The sequence below is a fragment of the Eurosta solidaginis genome, unplaced genomic scaffold (genome assembly GCF_040869045.1).
Source record: "Eurosta solidaginis isolate ZX-2024a unplaced genomic scaffold, ASM4086904v1 ctg00001089.1, whole genome shotgun sequence".
NCBI lineage: Eukaryota > Metazoa > Arthropoda > Insecta > Diptera > Tephritidae > Eurosta > Eurosta solidaginis.
In genome coordinates, this window is record NW_027136927.1 from 41,094 (window position 1) to 63,074 (window position 21,981).

Sequence of the window (21,981 nt, forward strand, 5' to 3'; positions counted from 1 at the left end):
TTGTTCACAATAATTTGCATTTTCCTCGTGTAATCATTTTTCTCCATCGCTACAGTGACATTGCCCTTATCCGCATTGAGTATCAGAATTTGTTTGTTGTTTTTGAGAAACTTTTTTGTAGAATGTAAAGTCTCGCACATGAATTTGTCAAGAAATGAGTGTGTACTCTTTTTCATGTATTCTTGTATCAATACCGTGAAATTGTTTCTTTCGATTTCTTGCCTTTCTTTATTTTGCACGGTTTGGATAATATTTTCTCCGTCGGCTATACATTTGAAAAGGGGGGAATTTTTCTTTTTCTAATGGTAAAACATGTTTTGGACCTAGAGATAAAAGCCATTGTGTGTCTTTGGGGATGTCTAAAGATGTTGTGTTGCAAAAATATTCTGGTACCGCCCTAATGTTGTACTTTTCTTTTTCTTTCTCTCTTAAGTTTTCGTATTTAATAATTTGTGTATTTCTCACTTTTTTGCTAAGATTATTTATTAGGAAATCCTCGCTCTCAAAGAATGCCGTTGAGTGATACGGGTCGAGGTTTAGTGTTATTTCTGCTTTTAGTCTACTTTTCAATTTTTCTTTTTGTCTTCGTAGATCATGCTTTATACGTATAATGAGGTTAAGGAGTTTTATTTGCCCATTCTCTATGTACCTTGACACAACTTTTTTAAACTTACATGGGATTTTATTGTTGTTGATATTGTTGTTGATGGTGTATGTGATGTTCTTGGTTGCATCTATGATGAACTTTGGAACCAAACCGCTTCTTTTGCACCTCTCCAAAAATTTTGTCGATTCTGCCAGTCGAGTGATTTGTTGTGTGGTTTGTTGGTAGCGTCTAATTGATCTTTTCGTGTGAGTGTCATACTTGACTTTGATTGTTTTATACACTTTGTGTGTATTGGTTTTTCGGTGTGCTCTCCGATTCTCCATTTTATTGGTAAATTTAATAGCCTTGTTTAATATAATTTGATGATTTTGATTGAGCTTTAGGCCAGATTATTGAATAAAACTTCTTTTTTAGTAGTATTCAAAATATATTTATTTTTCGATATTTCGACTTCAATCTGAAGTCATCATCAAGAATCTACGAAAAGAAAACAATTAACATTTTTAAACATACATTTCCGTAGCAAAAATACGACTTACACATATGGATATGTATGATCGACTGAACAGAAATTATGACAACATAATTTTAGTAAAAACAAAAGAGCGAAAAATATAAATAAAGATAAATCAAAAACTCCCGCGAATATAAACAATTTCATGTACCGCAAGTGTAAACAAAAAACATATGTATACAATAAAAAATGTGTCAACAAAAAATAAAAATATATATATATATATATATGTATGTACGTATTTAATGTATGTTATGCTCTCAGCATTGCTAGAGTTATTGTTCCAGCTTAAGTTTAGTGAGTGTGCTTAACTAACAGCAGCGTGATGTTGTTGTTTTAAGACCAAATTTCTGTAGGTTTGTGCACAATGGTCTACATCTGATTTAAAATTCATTTTTATATCATTAGGGGTGTTCAAAATGTGTAAGGTTTCTAAAATGAAGCGCTTATTATAATGTTTTTCATGTTCCAGAATGGTTACGTTTTCAAAATCTGGATAGTGTCCCGTTTCTTTGCAATGAGCAGCCAATGCTGTCTTGTTTTCTGTATTATTATTTCTCAATTTAATATTCGATTTGTGGGCGGAAAGCCTCGTCTTTAGTTTAAGTTTAGTTGTCCCTACAAGAATCCAACGTGGTGTACAAAATTCCATGTAACGGCGACGGGTCCCACGTATGCGAACAAGTATATGTAGGGACAACTAAACTTAAACTAAAGACGAGGCTTTCCGCCCACAAATCGAATATTAAATTGAGAAATAATAATCCAGAAAACAAGACAGCATTGGCTGCTCATTGCAAAGAAACGGGACACTATCCAGATTTTGAAAACGTAACGAAGTTTTATTCAATAATCTGGCCTAAAGCTCAATCAAAATCATCAAATTATATTAAACAAGGCTATTAAATTTACCAATAAAATGGAGAATCGGAGAGCACACCGAAAAAACAATACACACAAAGTGTATAAAACAATCAAAGTCAAGTATGACACTCACACGAAAAGATCAATTAGACGCTACCAACAAACCACACAACAAATCACTCGACTGGCAGAATCGACAAAATTTTTGGAGAGGTGCAAAAGAAGCGGTTTGGTTCCAAAGTTCATCATAGATGCAACCAAGAACATCACATACACCATCAACAACAATATCAACAACAATAAAATCCCATGTAAGTTTAAAAAAGTTGTGTCAAGGTACATAGAGAATGGGCAAATAAAACTCCTTAACCTCATTATACGTATAAAGCATGATCTACGAAGACAAAAAGAAAAATTGAAAAGTAGACTAAAAGCAGAAATAACACTAAACCTCGACCCGTATCACTCAACGGCATTCTTTGAGAGCGAGGATTTCCTAATAAATAATCTTAGCAAAAAAGTGAGAAATACACAAATTATTAAATACGAAAACTTAAGAGAGAAAGAAAAAGAAAAGTACAACATTAGGGCGGTACCAGAATATTTTTGCAACACAACATCTTTAGACATCCCCAAAGACACACAATGGCTTTTATCTCTAGGTCCAAAACATGTTTTACCATTAGAAAAAGAAAAATTCCCCCTTTTCAAATGTATAGCCGACGGAGAAAATATTATCCAAACCGTGCAAAATAAAGAAAGGCAAGAAATCGAAAGAAACAATTTCACGGTATTGATACAAGAATACATGAAAAAGAGTACACACTCATTTCTTGACAAATTCATGTGCGAGACTTTACATTCTACAAAAAAGTTTCTCAAAAACAACAAACAAATTCTGATACTCAATGCGGATAAGGGCAATGTCACTGTAGCGATGGAGAAAAATGATTACACGAGGAAAATGCAAATTATTGTGAACAATATTTCTGATTACAGGGTCCTAAAAAGAGATCCCACAACAAAGCTACAGGACAAAAACAATGAATTAGTAATGAAAATGTTTAAAAATGGCCACATAGAAGAAAAAGAAAAGAACTTCCTAATTTCCAAAGTTGCAAATCCTCCCAGAATTTATGGTTTACCAAAAATCCATAAAGATGGCATACCGCTGCGCCCGATTTGCTCATCCATCGGGTCCCCTTCCTATAACTTATGTAAATATGTAGTCCGTATACTTAAAAATATTACAAAATCTTCGAAATACAATGTCAAAGATTCCACAGAGCTCAAAGAAAAAGTTAAAGACACATACATTTACGATGATGAGAGTTTGGTGTCGTTTGACGTGGTTTCTTTGTTTCCCAGCATTCCCGTGGATGCGGCTATCAACATCATTGCCTCCAGGTGGACTGACATTAAAGAGCACACATGTTTAACAAAAGAATTATTCATGAACATATTAAAATTTTGCGTGAGGGACAATAGATATTTTAAATACAACGACAAAATTTACGAACAACGATCAGGTATGCCAATGGGATCTCCAGCCTCCCCAGTGATAGCTGACATTGTTTTAGATGAACTGCTAACAAGATACGAGATGGAATCAAAAAGCAAACCCCGATTGCTAACCAAATACGTTGACGACTTATTTGCCATCGTCAAAACGAGCGAAATGGAAAACATGCTTAAACTACTTAATACATATTACAAATCCATACGATTTACTATGGAAGTGGAGAAAAATAACAGACTTCCCTACCTTGACACATTAATAATCAAAAATAATAATAAGTTATACATTGATTGGTATAAAAAACAAACAGCTTCGGGTAGACTTATCAATTATAATTCCAAACACGCACCCAACACTATTTTGAACACAGCGAAAAATTTTATAAGAAGGGTTCTTAACATAAGTGATAAGATGTTTCACAACAAAAACATAGCCATAATTAGAAAAACCCTGGAACAAAATTCTTTTCCCAGGTCCCTTATAAACAAACTGATTCACAAACATCACATAGCGAACGCCAATAATAATACAACCGAGAAAGGTGATAAAATTTATAAATCAATGACATATATCCCGGGAGTGTCTGAAAGAATCAAGGGTTCAAATTTATATGACAAAGAGAAATATGAAATCGCGTTTACTTACAACAACACTCTACGACCAATTTATAGTAATTTAAAGGACAAAATACCAAATCATGAGAAATCCAACGTGGTGTACAAAATTCCATGTAACGGCGACGGGTCCCACGTATGCGAACAAGTATATGTAGGGACAACTAAACTTAAACTAAAGACGAGGCTTTCCGCCCACAAATCGAATATTAAATTGAGAAATAATAATCCAGAAAACAAGACAGCATTGGCTGCTCATTGCAAAGAAACGGGACACTATCCAGATTTTGAAAACGTAACCATTCTGGAACATGAAAAACATTATAATAAGCGCTTCATTTTAGAAACCTTACACATTTTGAACACCCCTAATGATATAAAAATGAATTTTAAATCAGATGTAGACCATTGTGCACAAACCTACAGAAATTTGGTCTTAAAACAACAACATCACGCTGCTGTTAGTTAAGCACACTCACTAAACTTAAGCTGGAACAATAACTCTAGCAATGCTGAGAGCATAACATACATTAAATACGTACATACATATATATATATATATATTTTTATTTTTTGTTGACACATTTTTTATTGTATACATATGTTTTTTGTTTACACTTGCGGTACATGAAATTGTTTATATTCGCGGGAGTTTTTGATTTATCTTTATTTATATTTTTCGCTCTTTTGTTTTTACTAAAATTATGTTGTCATAATTTCTGTTCAGTCGATCATACATATCCATATGTGTAAGTCGTATTTTTGCTACGGAAATGTATGTTTAAAAATGTTAATTGTTTTCTTTTCGTAGATTCTTGATGATGACTTCAGATTGAAGTCGAAATATCGAAAAATAAATATATTTTGAATACTACTAAAAAAGAAGTTTTATTCAATAATCTGGCCTAAAGCTCAATCAAAATCATCAAATTATATTAAACAAGGCTATTAAATTTACCAATAAAATGGAGAATCGGAGAGCACACCGAAAAAACAATACACACAAAGTGTATAAAACAATCAAAGTCAAGTATGACACTCACACGAAAAGATCAATTAGACGCTACCAACAAACCACACAACAAATCACTCGACTGGCAGAATCGACAAAATTTTTGGAGAGGTGCAAAAGAAGCGGTTTGGTTCCAAAGTTCATCATAGATGCAACCAAGAACATCACATACACCATCAACAACAATATCAACAACAATAAAATCCCATGTAAGTTTAAAAAAGTTGTGTCAAGGTACATAGAGAATGGGCAAATAAAACTCCTTAACCTCATTATACGTATAAAGCATGATCTACGAAGACAAAAAGAAAAATTGAAAAGTAGACTAAAAGCAGAAATAACACTAAACCTCGACCCGTATCACTCAACGGCATTCTTTGAGAGCGAGGATTTCCTAATAAATAATCTTAGCAAAAAAGTGAGAAATACACAAATTATTAAATACGAAAACTTAAGAGAGAAAGAAAAAGAAAAGTACAACATTAGGGCGGTACCAGAATATTTTTGCAACACAACATCTTTAGACATCCCCAAAGACACACAATGGCTTTTATCTCTAGGTCCAAAACATGTTTTACCATTAGAAAAAGAAAAATTCCCCCTTTTCAAATGTATAGCCGACGGAGAAAATATTATCCAAACCGTGCAAAATAAAGAAAGGCAAGAAATCGAAAGAAACAATTTCACGGTATTGATACAAGAATACATGAAAAAGAGTACACACTCATTTCTTGACAAATTCATGTGCGAGACTTTACATTCTACAAAAAAGTTTCTCAAAAACAACAAACAAATTCTGATACTCAATGCGGATAAGGGCAATGTCACTGTAGCGATGGAGAAAAATGATTACACGAGGAAAATGCAAATTATTGTGAACAATATTTCTGATTACAGGGTCCTAAAAAGAGATCCCACAACAAAGCTACAGGACAAAAACAATGAATTAGTAATGAAAATGTTTAAAAATGGCCACATAGAAGAAAAAGAAAAGAACTTCCTAATTTCCAAAGTTGCAAATCCTCCCAGGATTTATGGTTTACCAAAAATCCATAAAGATGGCATACCGCTGCGCCCGATTTGCTCATCCATCGGGTCCCCTTCCTATAACTTATGTAAATATGTAGTCCGTATACTTAAAAATATTACAAAATCTTCGAAATACAATCTCAAAGATTCCACAGAGTTCAAAGAAAAAGTTAAAGACACATACATTTACGATGATGAGAGTTTGGTGTCGTTTGACGTGGTTTCTTTGTTTCCCAGCATTCCCGTGGATGCGGCTATCGACATCATTGCCTCCAGGTGGACTGACATTAAAGAGCACACATGTTTAACAAAAGAATTATTCATGAACATATTAAAATTTTGCGTGAGGGACAATAGATATTTTAAATACAACGACAAAATTTACGAACAACGATCAGGTATGCCAATGGGATCTCCAGCCTCCCCAGTGATAGCTGACATTGTTTTAGATGAACTGCTAACAAGATTCGAGATGGAATCAAAAAGCAAACCCCGATTGCTAACCAAATACGTTGACGACTTATTTGCCATCGTCAAAACGAGCGAAATGGAAAACATGCTTAAACTACTTAATACATATTACAAATCCATACGATTTACTATGGAAGTGGAGAAAAATAACAGACTTCCCTACCTTGACACATTAATAATTAAAAATAATAATAAGTTATACATTGATTGGTATAAAAAACAAACAGCTTCGGGTAGACTTATCAATTATAATTCCAAACACGCACCCAACACTATTTTGAACACAGCGAAAAATTTTATAAGAAGGGTTCTTAACATAAGTGATAAGATGTTTCACAACAAAAACATAGCCATAATTAGAAAAACCCTGGAACAAAATTCTTTTCCCAGGTCCCTTATAAACAAACTGATTCACAAACATCACACAGCGAACGCCAATAATAATACAACCGAGAAAGGTGATACAATTTATAAATCAATGACATATATCCCGGGAGTGTCTGAAAGAATCAAGGGTTCAAATTTATATGACAAAGAGAAATATGAAATCGCGTTTACTTACAACAACACTCTACGACCAATTTATAGTAATTTAAAGGACAAAATACCAAATCATGAGAAATCCAACGTGGTGTACAAAATTCCATGTAACGGCGACGGGTCCCACGTATGCGAACAAGTATATGTAGGGACAACTAAACTTAAACTAAAGACGAGGCTTTCCGCCCACAAATCGAATATTAAATTGAGAAATAATAATCCAGAAAACAAGACAGCATTGGCTGCTCATTGCAAAGAAACGGGACACTATCCAGATTTTGAAAACGTAACCATTCTGGAACATGAAAAACATTATAATAAGCGCTTCATTTTAGAAACCTTACACATTTTGAACACCCCTAATGATATAAAAATGAATTTTAAATCAGATGTAGACCATTGTGCACAAACCTACAGAAATTTGGTCTTAAAACAACAACATCACGCTGCTGTTAGTTAAGCACACTCACTAAACTTAAGCTGGAACAATAACTCTAGCAATGCTGAGAGCATAACATACATTAAATACGTACATACATATATATATATATATATTTTTATTTTTTGTTGACACAATTTTTATTGTATACATATGTTTTTTGTTTATACTTGCGGTACATGAAATTGTTTATATTCGCGGGAGTTTTTGATTTATCTTTATTTATATTTTTCGCTCTTTTGTTTTTACTAAAATTATGTTGTCATAATTTCTGTTCAGTCGATCATACATATCCATATGTGTAAGTCGTATTTTTGCTACGGAAATGTATGTTTAAAAATGTTAATTGTTTTCTTTTCGTAGATTCTTGATGATGACTTCAGATTGAAGTCGAAATATCGAAAAATAAATATATTTTGAATACTACTAAAAAAGAAGTTTTATTCAATAATCTGGCCTAAAGCTCAATCAAAATCATCAAGTTAAAATTTTACTTTAAAAAAATTTTTTTTTTTAAAGTGGGCGTGGTCCTTCTCCGATTTTGCTAATTTTTATTAAGCGTACATATAGTAATAGGAGTAACGTTCCTGCCAAATTTCATCATGATATCTTCAACGACTGCCAAATTACAGCTTGCAAAATTTTAAATTACCTTCTTTTAAAAGTGGGCGGTGCCACGCCCATTGTGCAAAATTTTACTAATTTTCTATTCTGCGTCATAAGTTCAACTCATGTACCAAGTTTAGTCGCTTTATCTATCTTTTGTAATGAATTATCGCACTTTTTCGGTTTTTCGAAATTTTCGATATCGAAAAAGTGGGCGTGGTTATAGTCCGATATCGTTAATTTTAAATAGCGATCTGAGATGAGCGCTCAGGAACCTACATACCAAATTTCATCAAGATACCTCAAAATTTACTCAAGTTATCGTGTTAACGGACGGACAGACGGACGGACATGGCTCAATCAAATTTTTTTTCAATCCTGATTATTTTGATATATGGAAGTCTATATCTATCTCGATTCCTTTATATATGTACAACCAACCGTTATCCAATCAAACTTAATATACTCTGTGAGCTCTGCTCAACTGAGTATAAAAATCATTTACGCAATTTGTATAAATTTACGCGCACATTGTATGCATGTATGTATGCATGTATGTATGTATGTATGTATTTATTTGAAAATTTGTTCCTAGCACAACAATTTTGACAAATTATTTAACAGTGCTAGTCATGAATAGCATAAGCTATAAAAATTGAACATTTATAATAATAATAAATTAGATTAATCCAATTAAATTAAGTATAACGTATAATAGTGAAATATTTATGTATGTAAATGTAAATCTTAAAACTAAAGAAAAGTAATTAATAAATAAATATTAAAAGACAGCAGAAGTGATGATAACCTTTGGCTGGTCATAGATCGAATAGTATTTAACAAATAAAGAAAGAAGACACAGAGATAGGAAAAGGACTTAGAAATGAACATTTTAACAACAACAATTTGAGATCCAGTTTAAGAGTCGTTAAAAAATGATGTTAGCTCTTTTTTGAAGTGCAGAGCATTACTTAAGAGTCGAAGACTTGTAGGTAGGGAGTTCCAAAGACGTATTGCAGTAACAAAGAATTGGCGCTCAGGGGTTAGCGTGCGGTATCTAATGTGCTTAAGAAGAAGCAACGATCTTGATGATTGCAGAAAACTAAGCTTACGATATAGATAGTCAGGTTACTTCGTGTGTATCAATTTATGGAGGAAGGACAGTGTTTTGACTTTTAAAAGATTTTTGAAAGAAATATTTAGCAACCTTTCATCATGTTGTGATACGTGGTCAAGTCTTTTCAACCCATAAACATATCTAGCAATGTTGTTGTAAACAATATTTAGTTTGTTCTTGCACAGATAGTCACAGTTTGAGTAAATCACACAACCATGGAGTAGCGTAGGTATTAAGTACGCTTTAGCCAGAAGTAGTCTTATGTGCAAAGGCGTGAAATACTGTATTAACCATAGTATTTGAAGCATTCCATACACTTTTCCAACCGTTCTAAAAATATGGTCTTTCCATGTCATTGTTTTTTTAAAAATTACACCTAAGTTTTTCGCCGTATCTACGTATTCTATAACGGAATTGTTGAACACTACATTCTCTAAATCATTAGTGGGAAAAGACCTTCTATGAATAACAATACATTTTTACTTATTCGGGTTTATACATAAGCCATTCATAGTAGCCCATGAAAATATTTGATTCAAATCGTGGTTTAAGTTACTTATGGACAAGCTAGTTTGATCACGAGGACAACACGTAAACAACTGCACATCATCAGCGTAGATATGAACATTACAATACTTATAAGTCATTGATATACAGAACAATCACAGAGGACCCAGGATAGAGCCTTGAGGGACGCCTCTTAAGGCATGTAGGAAGTCAGACTTTTCACCATCTATACATACTGCTTGAGTCCTATCGCCAAGATATGATCTTATAAGAGCAACTGCATGACCAGAGAAGTTAAATAAGTTTTCCAGCTTCCTACAGAGCAGAGTGTGGTCTACAGAATCAAAAGCTTTAGAGTGGTCAAGAAGTGTTAAGAAGGCAATGTAACTTTCATCCACTCGCTCACGAATTTCTTCTGTCACAGATAATAGTGCCGTTGTACAGCTCCGCTTTGACCTGAAACTGGACTGACTGTCTGACAGGAGCTTGTATTCATGTACATATGATACGATTTGCCCATGTAGAATACGTTCAACGACCTTAGAGAGGAAAGGGAGTATGGCTATTGGTCGATACTCATTATTTTGTTTACGGATTGGAATAACTTTTGCAGCTTTCCAGTATATTGGGAAGACACCGGTCGTCAAAATTGAGTTGACCAAGTAAGTAATGTGGGGAAGGATTTTGGGAAGAATGACTTAAAAACTTTGAACATATACCATCAAGCTCCATTGCGTTAGACTTCACAGAAAGTATGGCTTGGACAACATCACAATTATCGACACAAACAAACTCGAAAGGGCTAGTGTCAACATTAACACGCACGGAGTAATTATCAATACACACATTGTCGGCTGAGTTTGGTAGTCTTACAAAAGTATTATTTATTTCGTTGATGTCGACATCAGGGGGATGAGACAGGTCACTTTTGGGCTTACCAATTCCTATTTGTTTGATTTTGTTCCACTTTTCTATTGTATTCAAAGCAGAACTAAACTTATACTTAAAATAATTTGCTTTGGCCAGCCTTATGGCTTTGTTTGCAGTAAGCCGAGCTGTTTTAAAGGAGCTATGCGCTTCGACTGTTTTGTACCTTTTCCACCGTGAGTAAGCTTGGTTACGAAGGTGGATAAGGTGTTTTAATGTAGCATTGAACCAAGGGATATTCTTGCATTTAGGTGTTTTTATTTTTAGTGGAACGTGATCATCGAATAACTTATTTATGTTATCCTGCAGAAACTTTGTCTGGTCATCAACCGATGTCAACGTACGAATCAAGCTCCATTCAACCGACTCAACGGACTCAGCAAGAAAATAATAATCTACTTAGAATTTATCTATAACTATATTAGTATGAACAAGCTAAAATGCAACGTTAGAAAAACGAAAGCAATTGTAATCAACAGCGAATCGGAAGATAATATTATAGTTAATGATGAAATAATAGATAAAGTTGACGAAATTAAATATCTAGGCATTGTCAACGACAAAAAATTAAATTTCGATAAGCATATAGATTATATCTGCAGCAAAATCTCGAAGAAAATTGGATTTTTCCGAAGAATTCGCAAAAATATTCCTATCAACAGCGCAGTAAAGATATTTAATGTAATGATCAAGCCACATTTTGAATACTGTTCGACCATTTTATTCCCGGGATCCACACAGATGAAAAACAGGCTGCAAAAACTACAAAACAAAGGGATGCGGTGCATACTATTATGTAATAGGCTGACACCAATCACATATATGTTAGAAACTCTAAAATGGTTAAATATCAATCAAAGAACAATTATGAACGTACTTCTTTTTGTGTTTAAAATGAAATATCACCTACTACCAAAGTACTTAACGATCCAAATAGCATATGTAGGAGATGTGCAACCCTACGGCTTAAGGAACAAGAATGATTTTAGAATTAAATTTTATAAATCCAATAAGGCACACAATGTTTTAATGTATAAAGGCCTAAAACTTTTTAATGAATTGCCAAGCAATATAAAAAACGAAAGAAATATTAATGTATTCAAAAGACTGATAATATATCATATTAGAGAACATTATAGCTCACAATGAGCCAATTAGCTATTGCTAAGATTACCGATTTTGTACTATTAACTGTACCTGAAAGTTTTAAATAGCTACGGCTAAATAAAGAAGCTAATAATAATAATAATAATCGCGATACGCGAACGAACTTGGCCTACATGATGTTGAGAAGTTATAGTTTAGGAATATCAGGTCGTGTTTTGAGAAGCAGGAGGCGGATAGTTGCGTGTAGTGAATCATTTTATGAAGATCATTGACAAAAAATAAATCTAATAGAGAAGAGTTAGTATTTGTGAAATTCGTTGGTATAGCTCAGTTTGTGGGAAAAAGTCCCAGAGATTCCATGCTTTGTTTTAAAGTGGCATCCACCAGTAGGTTACTATTAAAATCTCCAGCGATGATAATATTGTCATAGTATATTAGTAACGATTGAAGAAATTCAATAAACGCGGAAAAATCTACTAGTCGATTCGGTCTGTATGCACAGTCGATAAGAAGCCTACTATTATTCTCAGAAAACATATGAACAAACACATATTCCACAGGATCACCTGGACTAGAACAACAACACAATTTACAGGACATACTACTTTTTACATATATCGCAACATCACCACCATGACCACTTCTATCAACTCTGAAATGTTGGTATCCATTTATCTTCGCCATATCATTTTTATGAAACGAAGAAAACCATGTTTCTGAAACACATATCACATCAATATCGGAGCCTTCTGACAGAAACCTCAATTCGTCAAGCTTTTTATAAAGGCTTTGCGCATTGATATGAACAACGTTCAGCCCGTTGGCTTTTTTGCTGACTATGCGCAACAAAGTAGACAGACAGTCTTTGGAACTCGGGGACTCACTATCGGAGACCAACATTATAAAAATAATTAAGTGAATGATTTACACTGAATTTGGCTAACAACATAATTAAAGATTTTGTGATGTTGTAGGTGAAAAAAAAGACAGAGAAGCAATAGATTAGAAGAGAGCAAAGCGAAATATCTATTAGCAGGAGGCTGTTAGTGTTTCATTGTGTAAACGTGGTAAACTCAAAGGAATGCAACCTTGCAGACATTACAGCAGGCATTTTCATCAGAAATCTCCAACATCAGCAAGTAAAGACGTTTTAGTTTTGATTTTTCATTTATTCTTGGCATTTTTTAATTTGTATAACAATCAAAAAAATTTTGTTTGGGAATAATACAGCTGATAAACAATCAAGGTTATCAAGAATATTACTAGGTGCGTTCATATAACAGTGTGTGTAAATGAATATAATTTTACACCTTATATGTTTATATCCTTTCATGAGTCCGCCCCCCTAGTGTAATCCTGCTTTAACATTTTTATCTATTCGCAACTTCGTTTTCTTTTATCGGCGACGCTTTTATAGCAGAAACACGCCCTACCTATGTGCAAGTGCAGCAACTTGTCTGCACCCAAACTCCAATTTTCTTCCACACTTTTTACCGGCTGCCAGCTAATTAAATTTAACGAATGCTATTATAGTTTCTGAAATTTTAATTAATCAATCGCAGCTCATATGCAACTTAATAGGTCCTTGCGAATAAATACTGAGTTTTCATACAGTTGAACAAAATAAATAATAAAATAAGATTACTTTTAATGATCAAAAACTGAAAATCATTTTTCGATCACTTTTTGAAATAATTTTCGAATAACTTTGATGAATAAATTTTTTTTATAGAGAATAATAAAACTTGTTTGCTTTTGATGATCAATAACTGAGAACAATTTTTCAATCACAATTTGGAATCATTTTTATACTCAGTTGAGCAGAGCTCACAGAGTATATTAAGTTTGATTGGATAACGGTTGGTTGTACATAAATAAAGGAATCGAGATAGATATAGACTTCCATATATCAAAATAATCAGGATCGAAAAAAAATTTGATTGAGCCATGTCCGTCCGTCCGTCCGTCCATTAACACGATAACTTGAGTAAATTTTGAGGTATCTTGATGAAATTTGGTATGTGGGTTCCTGAGCACTCATCTCAGATCGCTATTTAAAATGAACGATATCGAAATTTTCGAAAAACCGAAAAAGTGCGATAATTCATTACAAAAGACAGATAAAGCGACGAAACTTGGTAGATGAGTTGAACTTATGACGCAGAATAGAAAATTAGTAAAATTTTGGACAATGGGCGTGGCACCGCCCACTTTTAAAAGAAGGTAATTTAAAATTTTGCAAGCTGTAATTTGGCAGTCGTTGAAGATATCATGATGAAATTTGGCAGGAACGTTACTCCTATTACTATATGTACGCTTAATAAAAATTAGCAAAATCGGAGAAGGACCACGCCCACTTTTAAAAAAAAATTTTTTTTAAAGTAAAATTTTAACAGAATTTTATATCTTTGCAGTATATAAGTAAATTATGTCAACATTCAACTCCAGTAATGATATGGTGCAACAAAATACAAAAATAAAAGAAAATTTCAAAATGGGCGTGGCTCCGCCCTTTTTCATTTAATTTGTCTAGGATACTTTTAACGCCATAAGTCGAACAAAAATTAACCAATCCTTTTGAAATTTGGTAGGGGCATAGATTTTATGACGTTAACTGTTTTCTGTGAAAATGGGCGAAATCGGTTGATGCCACGCCCAGTTTTTATACACAGTCGTCCGTCTGTCCTTCCGCATGGCCGTTAACACGATAACTTGAGCAAAAATCGACATATCTTTAATGAACTTAGTTCACGTGCTTACTTGAATTCACTTTATCTTGGTATGAAAAATGAACGAAATCCGACTATGACCACGCCCAATTTTTCGATATCGAAAATTACGAAAAATGAAAAAAATGCCATAATTCTATACCAAATACGAAAAAAGGATGAAACATGGTAAGGTAATTGGATTGTTTTATTGACGCGAAATATAACTTTAGAAAAAACTCTATAAATGTTTGTGACACCTACCACATTAAGTAGAAGAAAATGAAAAAGTTCTGCAGGGCGAAATAAAAAACCCTTAAAATCTTGGCAGGTATTACATATATAAATAAATTAGCGGTATCCAACAGATGATGTTTTGGGTCACCCTGGTCAACATTTTGGTCGATATCTGGAAAACGCCTTCACATATACAACTACCGCCACTCCCTTTTAAAACTCCCATTAATACATTTAATTTGATACCCATATCGTACAAACTCATTCTAGAGTCACCCTGGTCCACCTTTATGGCGATATCTCGAAAAGGCGTCCACCTATAGAACTAAGCCCAACGCCCTTTTAAAATACTCATTAACACCTTTCATTTGATACCCATATCGTACAAACATATTCTAAAGTCACCCCTGGTCCACCTTTATGGCGATATCTCGAAAAGGCGTCCACCTATAGAACTAAGGCCCACTCCCTTTTAAAATACTCATTAACTTCTTTCGTTTGATACCCATATTGCACAAACGAATTCCAGAGTCACCCCTGGTCCACCTTTATGGCGATATCTCGAAACGGCGTCCACCTATGGAACTAAGGATTACTCCCTTTTAAAATACTCATTAACACCTTTCTTTTGATAACCATATTGTACAAACAAATTCTAGGGTCACCCCTGCTCCACCTTTATGGCGATATCTCGAAACGGCGTCCACCTATGGAACTAAGGATTACTCCCTTTTAAAATACTCATTAACACCTTTCTTTTGATACCCATATTGTTCAAACAAATTCTAGGGTCACCCCTGCTCCACCTTTATGGGTATATCTCGAAACGGCGTCCACCTATGGAACTAAGGATTACTCCCTTTTAAAATACTCATTAACACCTTTCATTTGATACCCATATCGTACAAACGCATTCTAGAGTCACCCCTGCTCCACCTTTATGGCGGTATCTCGAAAAGGCGACCACCTATACAACAACCACCACTCCCTTTTAAAACCCCCATTAATACCTTTAATTTGATACCCATATCGTACAAACACATTCTAGAGTCACCCCTGTTCCACCTTTATGGCGATATTTCGAAACGGCATCCACCTATAGAACTAAGGCCTACTCCCTTTTAAAATACTCATTAAAACCAGTCGTTTGATGCCCATATTGTACAAACAAATTCTAGGGTCACCCCTGGTCCACCTTTGTGGCGATATCTCGAAACGGCGTCCACCTATGGAACTAAGGATTACTCCCTTTTAAAATACTCATTAACACCTTTCTTTTGATACCCATATTGTTCAAACAAATTCTAGGGTCACCCCTGCTCCACCTTTATGGGTATATCTCGAAACGGCGTCCACCTATGGAACTAAGGATTACTCCCTTTTAAAATACTCATTAACACCTTTCTTTTGATACCCATATTGTACAAACAAATTCTAGGGTCACCCCCGGTCCACCTTTGTGGCGATATCTCGAAACGGCGTCCACCTATGGAACTAAGGATTACTCCCTTTTAAAATACTCATTAACACCTTTCTTTTGATACCCATATTGTACAAACAAATTCTAGGGTCACCCCTGGTCCACCTTTGTGGCGATATCTCGAAACGGCGTCCACCTATGGAACTAAGGATTACTCCCTTTTAAAATACTCATTAACACCTTTCTTTTGATACCCATATTGTTCAAACAAATTCTAGGGTCACCCCTGCTCCACCTTTATGGGTATATCTCGAAACGGCGTCCACCTATGGAACTAAGGATTACTCCCTTTTAAAATACTCATTAACACCTTTCTTTTGATACCCATATTGTACAAACAAATTCTAGGGTCACCCCTGGTCCACCTTTGTGGCGATATCTCGAAACGGCGTCCACCTATGGAACTAAGGATTACTCCCTTTTAAAATACTCATTAACACCTTTCTTTTGATACCCATATTGTTCAAACAAATTCTAGGGTCACCCCTGCTCCACCTTTATGGGTATATCTCGAAACGGCGTCCACCTATGGAACTAAGGATTACTCCCTTTTAAAATACTCATTAACACCTTTCATTTGATACCCATATCGTACAAACGCATTCTAGAGTCACCCCTGCTCCACCTTTATGGCGGTATCTCGAAAAGGCGACCACCTATACAACAACCACCACTCCCTTTTAAAACCCCCATTAATACCTTTAATTTGATACCCATATCGTACAAACACATTCTAGAGTCACCCCTGTTCCACCTTTATGGCGATATTTCGAAACGGCATCCACCTATAGAACTAAGGCCTACTCCCTTTTAAAATACTCATTAAAACCAGTCGTTTGATGCCCATATTGTACAAACAAATTCTAGGGTCACCCCTGGTCCACCTTTGTGGCGATATCTCGAAACGGCGTCCACCCATGGAACTAAGGATTACTCCCTTTTAAAATACTCATTAACACCTTTCATTTGATACCCATATCGTACAAACGCATTCTAGAGTCAACCCTGATCCACCTTATGGCTATGTCCCTAAATGGCGTCCACCTATAGAACTATGGCCCACTCCCTCATAAAATACTCTTTAATGCCTTTCATTTGATACACATGTCATACAAACACATTCCAGGGTTTCCCCCGGTTCATTTTCCTACATGGTTATTTTCCCTTATGGTGTCACCATAGCTCCCAACTGAGTATGTAATGTTCGGTTACACCCGAACTTAACCTTCCTTACTTGTTGAATTTAATTTCTTTAACTTCGGTGATCAAAAATTTAAAATCATTTTTCAATCAACTTTCTTAATATTTGCAGACTACCTTTCTTGAATAAATGATGAATTTTTTACTTGTTAAAACTATACTTCTCATTGAAAATTTGATTTTTCTTCATTAGCTCACAATTTTTCAATCATAAAATCCAAAAAAATTACAAATATACAACACATATTGAAGACTAAAAGTAATATAAGTGCTGCTGCTAACCTAAGATGACTTCTAGCATTTCTCTAGATACGGCTTCCCAGGAAAGACATACTGGATGGAACCGATATACGGAAGTTGTAAGCTGTTTAACCGCTGGTAAGTTAAGCTTGACCGACACGCCTGGACCCGGCTTCAACATCCTCCATGAGCTATGATTGTCGAAAACATCTAGTTATATTTAAAGAATGATATGAGACATAGTAAAATCGTGATTTTTAAAGTGACATCGTTACCATGATCTAAGATGATGATCATAGATGATGTTGGATGTTGTAGTCGTGTGTGTGTACAACGGTCAAGTTAATTACTAGCTGCGGTTCAAAAAGCTTTCTTCCGAGCTTCCAGATGCTTTCACCCCCTGATGAAATATGATCTTTATACAGTATTTAGTTATGTATTAAATATGAAGGAAAAATGAATCACAATCTTATTCACAAATGATTCCAAACCGTCATATAATATGATTGAAAATTGTTCTTAAATGTGATCAAAAAATGACTGTGAAAAGTAATCAAATGTGAAAAGTAATCAAGTATGATAAAAAGATGAATAAAAAGTGTTTCGAAATAGGAATCATAAATGATTATTCAAGAATAATCACATTTATGGAACATTTTTCTCCCGACGATACGTTAATTTTCGAACAGAAAATGCTTTTAAATTTGAACGTTTTTAATCATCTTGGGGTATGATATTTGAATATTTTTTTATCAAAATTTTCAAAATATGCTGGCTGGGCGCGCACAGTTCACAGCGAACAACCACACAAACACATTTTCGGTAAAAATGTTACTTATGTTTAAACAATTTGGCTGATATAAGAAATGAATCAAGTATTTTTTTTACGCAGATCGAAGGTAAATATTTCAAAGTTTTACTGAAAAGCAGAATTTTTTAAATCCATCCATCCGTTTATGAGTTATAGCTGTGTAAACAAAAATTTTATGATTTTTTACTACATTTTGGTAATTTGCCACGCCCCTATAATATATATCTTCAAATTATATTAACTGTACCATCTCACGTAGCTAAGCTTTCAAATTCAAAAACCGTTTTAAAATCGGAGCATTCTGTATGAAGTTATGCGCATACATGGCATTTAGCGACTTTATTTTATAAGATTTACTAGAAGACCCGGCAGACGTTGTCCTGCCCTATAATTGACCCATCTGCATACATTTTAATAAGCTTTTTCCTGACTCTGCCCCCCCCCCCCCCCTCTTCACTTTTTCCTAATCCTTTTATTCACTCCTCCCTCCGCCTTTTTCGCTTCATCTATCTCCATCTTCGTCTCATTCTATCTCTTTCTCAATCTCCTTCTCTCTTTTCTCTTTTCTCTTCTCTCAATTTCTTCTCATTTTTCTGCATCCCTTATTGCCTGTCCCAGAAGGTGGTATGTATTTTATTCCAGTCCCAGTCCGTCTCTGGATAATATATTACTCTGTACTAAAGCACTCATCAACAGCTTTCATTTGATATCCATATTGTATAAACAATCTCTATGCATTCACTGGCCCACGTTCTGGCCTATATCTCGAGACCCTAGTCACCCAGGGGTATGAAAATTACCCTCTGCTACAGCACTCATCCACAGCTTTCATTTGATATCCTTATTCTATAAACACATTCTAGGGGTACCCCGGGCCACGTTTTGGCTATATCTCGAGACCATAGTCACCCAGGGGTATGAAAATTACCCTCTAATAAAGCACCCGTCAACAGCTTTCATTTTATATCCACATATTATAAAAACCTTCTAGGGGTACCCGGGTCCACGTTTTGGCCTATATCTCGAGACCCTAGTCATCCAGGGGTATGAAAATTACTCTCTGCTAAAGCACCCACAGCTTTCATTTGATATCAATATTCTATAAACACATTCTAGGGGTACCCTGGTCCACTTTTTGGCCTATAGTTCGGGACCCTAGTCACCCAGGGGTATCAAAATTACCCCCTACTAAAGCACTCGTCAACAGCTTTCATTTGATATCCATATTCTATACACACATTCTAGGGGTACCCAGGTCCACGTTTTGGCCTATATCTCGAGACCCGAGTCACCCAGGGGTATGAAAATTACCCTCTGCTATAGCACTCATCCACAGCTTTCATCTGATATCCATATTCTATAAACACACTCTAAGAGTACCCGGGTCCACGTTTGGCCTATATCTCGAGACCCTAGTCACCCAGGGGTATGAAAATTACCCTCTACTCCACTCATCAACAGCTTTCATTTGATATCCATACTCTATAAACACACTCTAGGGGTACCCGGGTCCACGTTTTGGGCTATATCTCGAGACCCTAGTCACCCAGGCGTATGAAAATTACAATCTACTAAAGCACTCACCAACAGTTTTCATTTGATATCCATATTCCATAAACACACTCTAGGGGTACCCGGGTCCACGTTTTGGCCTATATCTCGAGACCCTAGTCACACAGGGGTATGAAAATTATCCTCTACTAAAGCACTCATCAACAGCTTTCATTTGGTATCCATATTCTATAAACACACTTTAGGGGTATCCGGGTCCACGTTTTGGCCTATATCTCGAGACCCTAGTCACCCAGTCACCTATCCTATATTTCAAGTTAGATCAAACTACACGCGGGGTGCAAAACAAATTCAAAATCGATTCAGTAGTTTAGGAGTCCATTGGCCTCAATTGTGTGACACGTGTTTTTTATACCTTTCATGAAAATGAAATGGTATATTAATTTCGTCACGAAACCGAAAATTGTAAGTCCTTAAAGGAAAATAGATAGACCCACCATTAAGTATACCGAAATAATCAGGTTGAAGAGCTGAGTTGATTTAGCCATGTCCGTCTGTCCGTCTGTCTGTTTGTATGCAAACTAGTCCCTCAATTTTTGAGATATCTTGATAAAATTTGGTGAGCGGGTGGATTTGGGTGTCCGATTAGACATTTGTCTGAACCGACCGGATCGGACCACTATAGCATATATCCTCCATACAACCGATTTTTCAGAAAAAGAGGATTTAACAGATTGAAGCTTCAAACTTCACCATATACTTTCGTATATTGCACATATTCTTGCCTGAAAAAATTGATGAGATCGGTCGTATATATAGTATATATCTCATACAACCGATTGTTCAGATAAGAAACTTTTCGCAATTTCTACCCCATTTTAACAGATATAAGCTCCAAATTTCACCGATTGCTTACGTATATAGCATATATTGTTGTCTGAAAAAATCATAGAGATCGGTTGCATATATAGTATATATCTCATACAACCGATTGTTCAGATAAGAAACTTTTCGCAATTTCTACCCCATTTTAACAGATATAAGCTCCAAATTTCACCGATTGCTTACGTATATAGCATATATTGTTGTCTGAAAAACTCATAGAGATCGGTTGTATATATAGTATATATCTCATACAACCGATTGTTCAGATAAGAAACTTTTCGCAATTTCTACCCCATTTTAACAGCTATAAGCTTCAAATTTCACCGATTGCTTACGTATATAGCATATATTGTTGTCTGAAAAAATCATAGAGATCGGTTGTATATATAGTATATATCTCATACAACCGATTGTTCAGATAAGAAACTTTTCGCAATTTCTACCCCATTTTAACAGATATAAGCTTCAAATTTCACCGATTGCTTACGTATATAGCATATATTGTTGTCTGAAAAAATCATAGAGATCGGTTGTATATATAGTATATATCTCATACAACCGAATGTTCAGATAAGAAACTTTTCGCAATTTCTACCCCATTTTAACAGATATAAGCTCCAAATTTCACCGATTGCTTACGTATATAGCATATATTGTTGTCTGAAAAAATCATAGAGATCGGTTGCATATATAGTATATATCTCATACAACCGATTGTTCAGATAAGAAACTTTTCGCAATTTCTACCCCATTTTAACAGATATAAGCTCCAAATTTCATCGATTGCTTACGTATATAGCATATATTGTTGTCTGAAAAACTCATAGAGATCGGTTGTATATATAGTATATATCTCATACAACCGATTGTTCAGATAAGAAACTTTTCGCAATTTCTACCCCATTTTAACAGCTATAAGCTTCAAATTTCACCGATTGCTTACGTATATAGCATATATTGTTGTCTGAAAAAATCATAGAGATCGGTTGTATATATAGTATATATCTCATACAACCGATTGTTCAGATAAGAAAC

At 34.9% G+C, this 21,981-nt stretch overlaps 1 protein-coding gene across 1 annotated transcript; it reads left to right on the forward strand.

Moving 5' to 3' along the window:
• The first annotated feature begins 2,164 nt into the window (after positions 1-2,164).
• LOC137235819 (uncharacterized) lies at positions 2,165-7,736 on the forward strand. The gene is made up of 2 exons (XM_067758643.1): positions 2,165-2,296; positions 4,930-7,736. Exon 2 carries the CDS (start codon positions 5,084-5,086, stop codon positions 7,628-7,630), a length of 2,547 nt encoding a protein of 848 aa, XP_067614744.1. The 5' UTR covers positions 2,165-2,296; positions 4,930-5,083; the 3' UTR covers positions 7,631-7,736.
• Positions 7,737-21,981: the final 14,245 nt, after the last annotated feature.

Bases quoted from the DNA above. Each gene is read 5' to 3' on its own strand.
- LOC137235819 (XM_067758643.1), top strand. From the start codon at position 5,084: ATGGAGAATCGGAGAGCACACCGAAAAAACAATACACACAAAGTGTAT.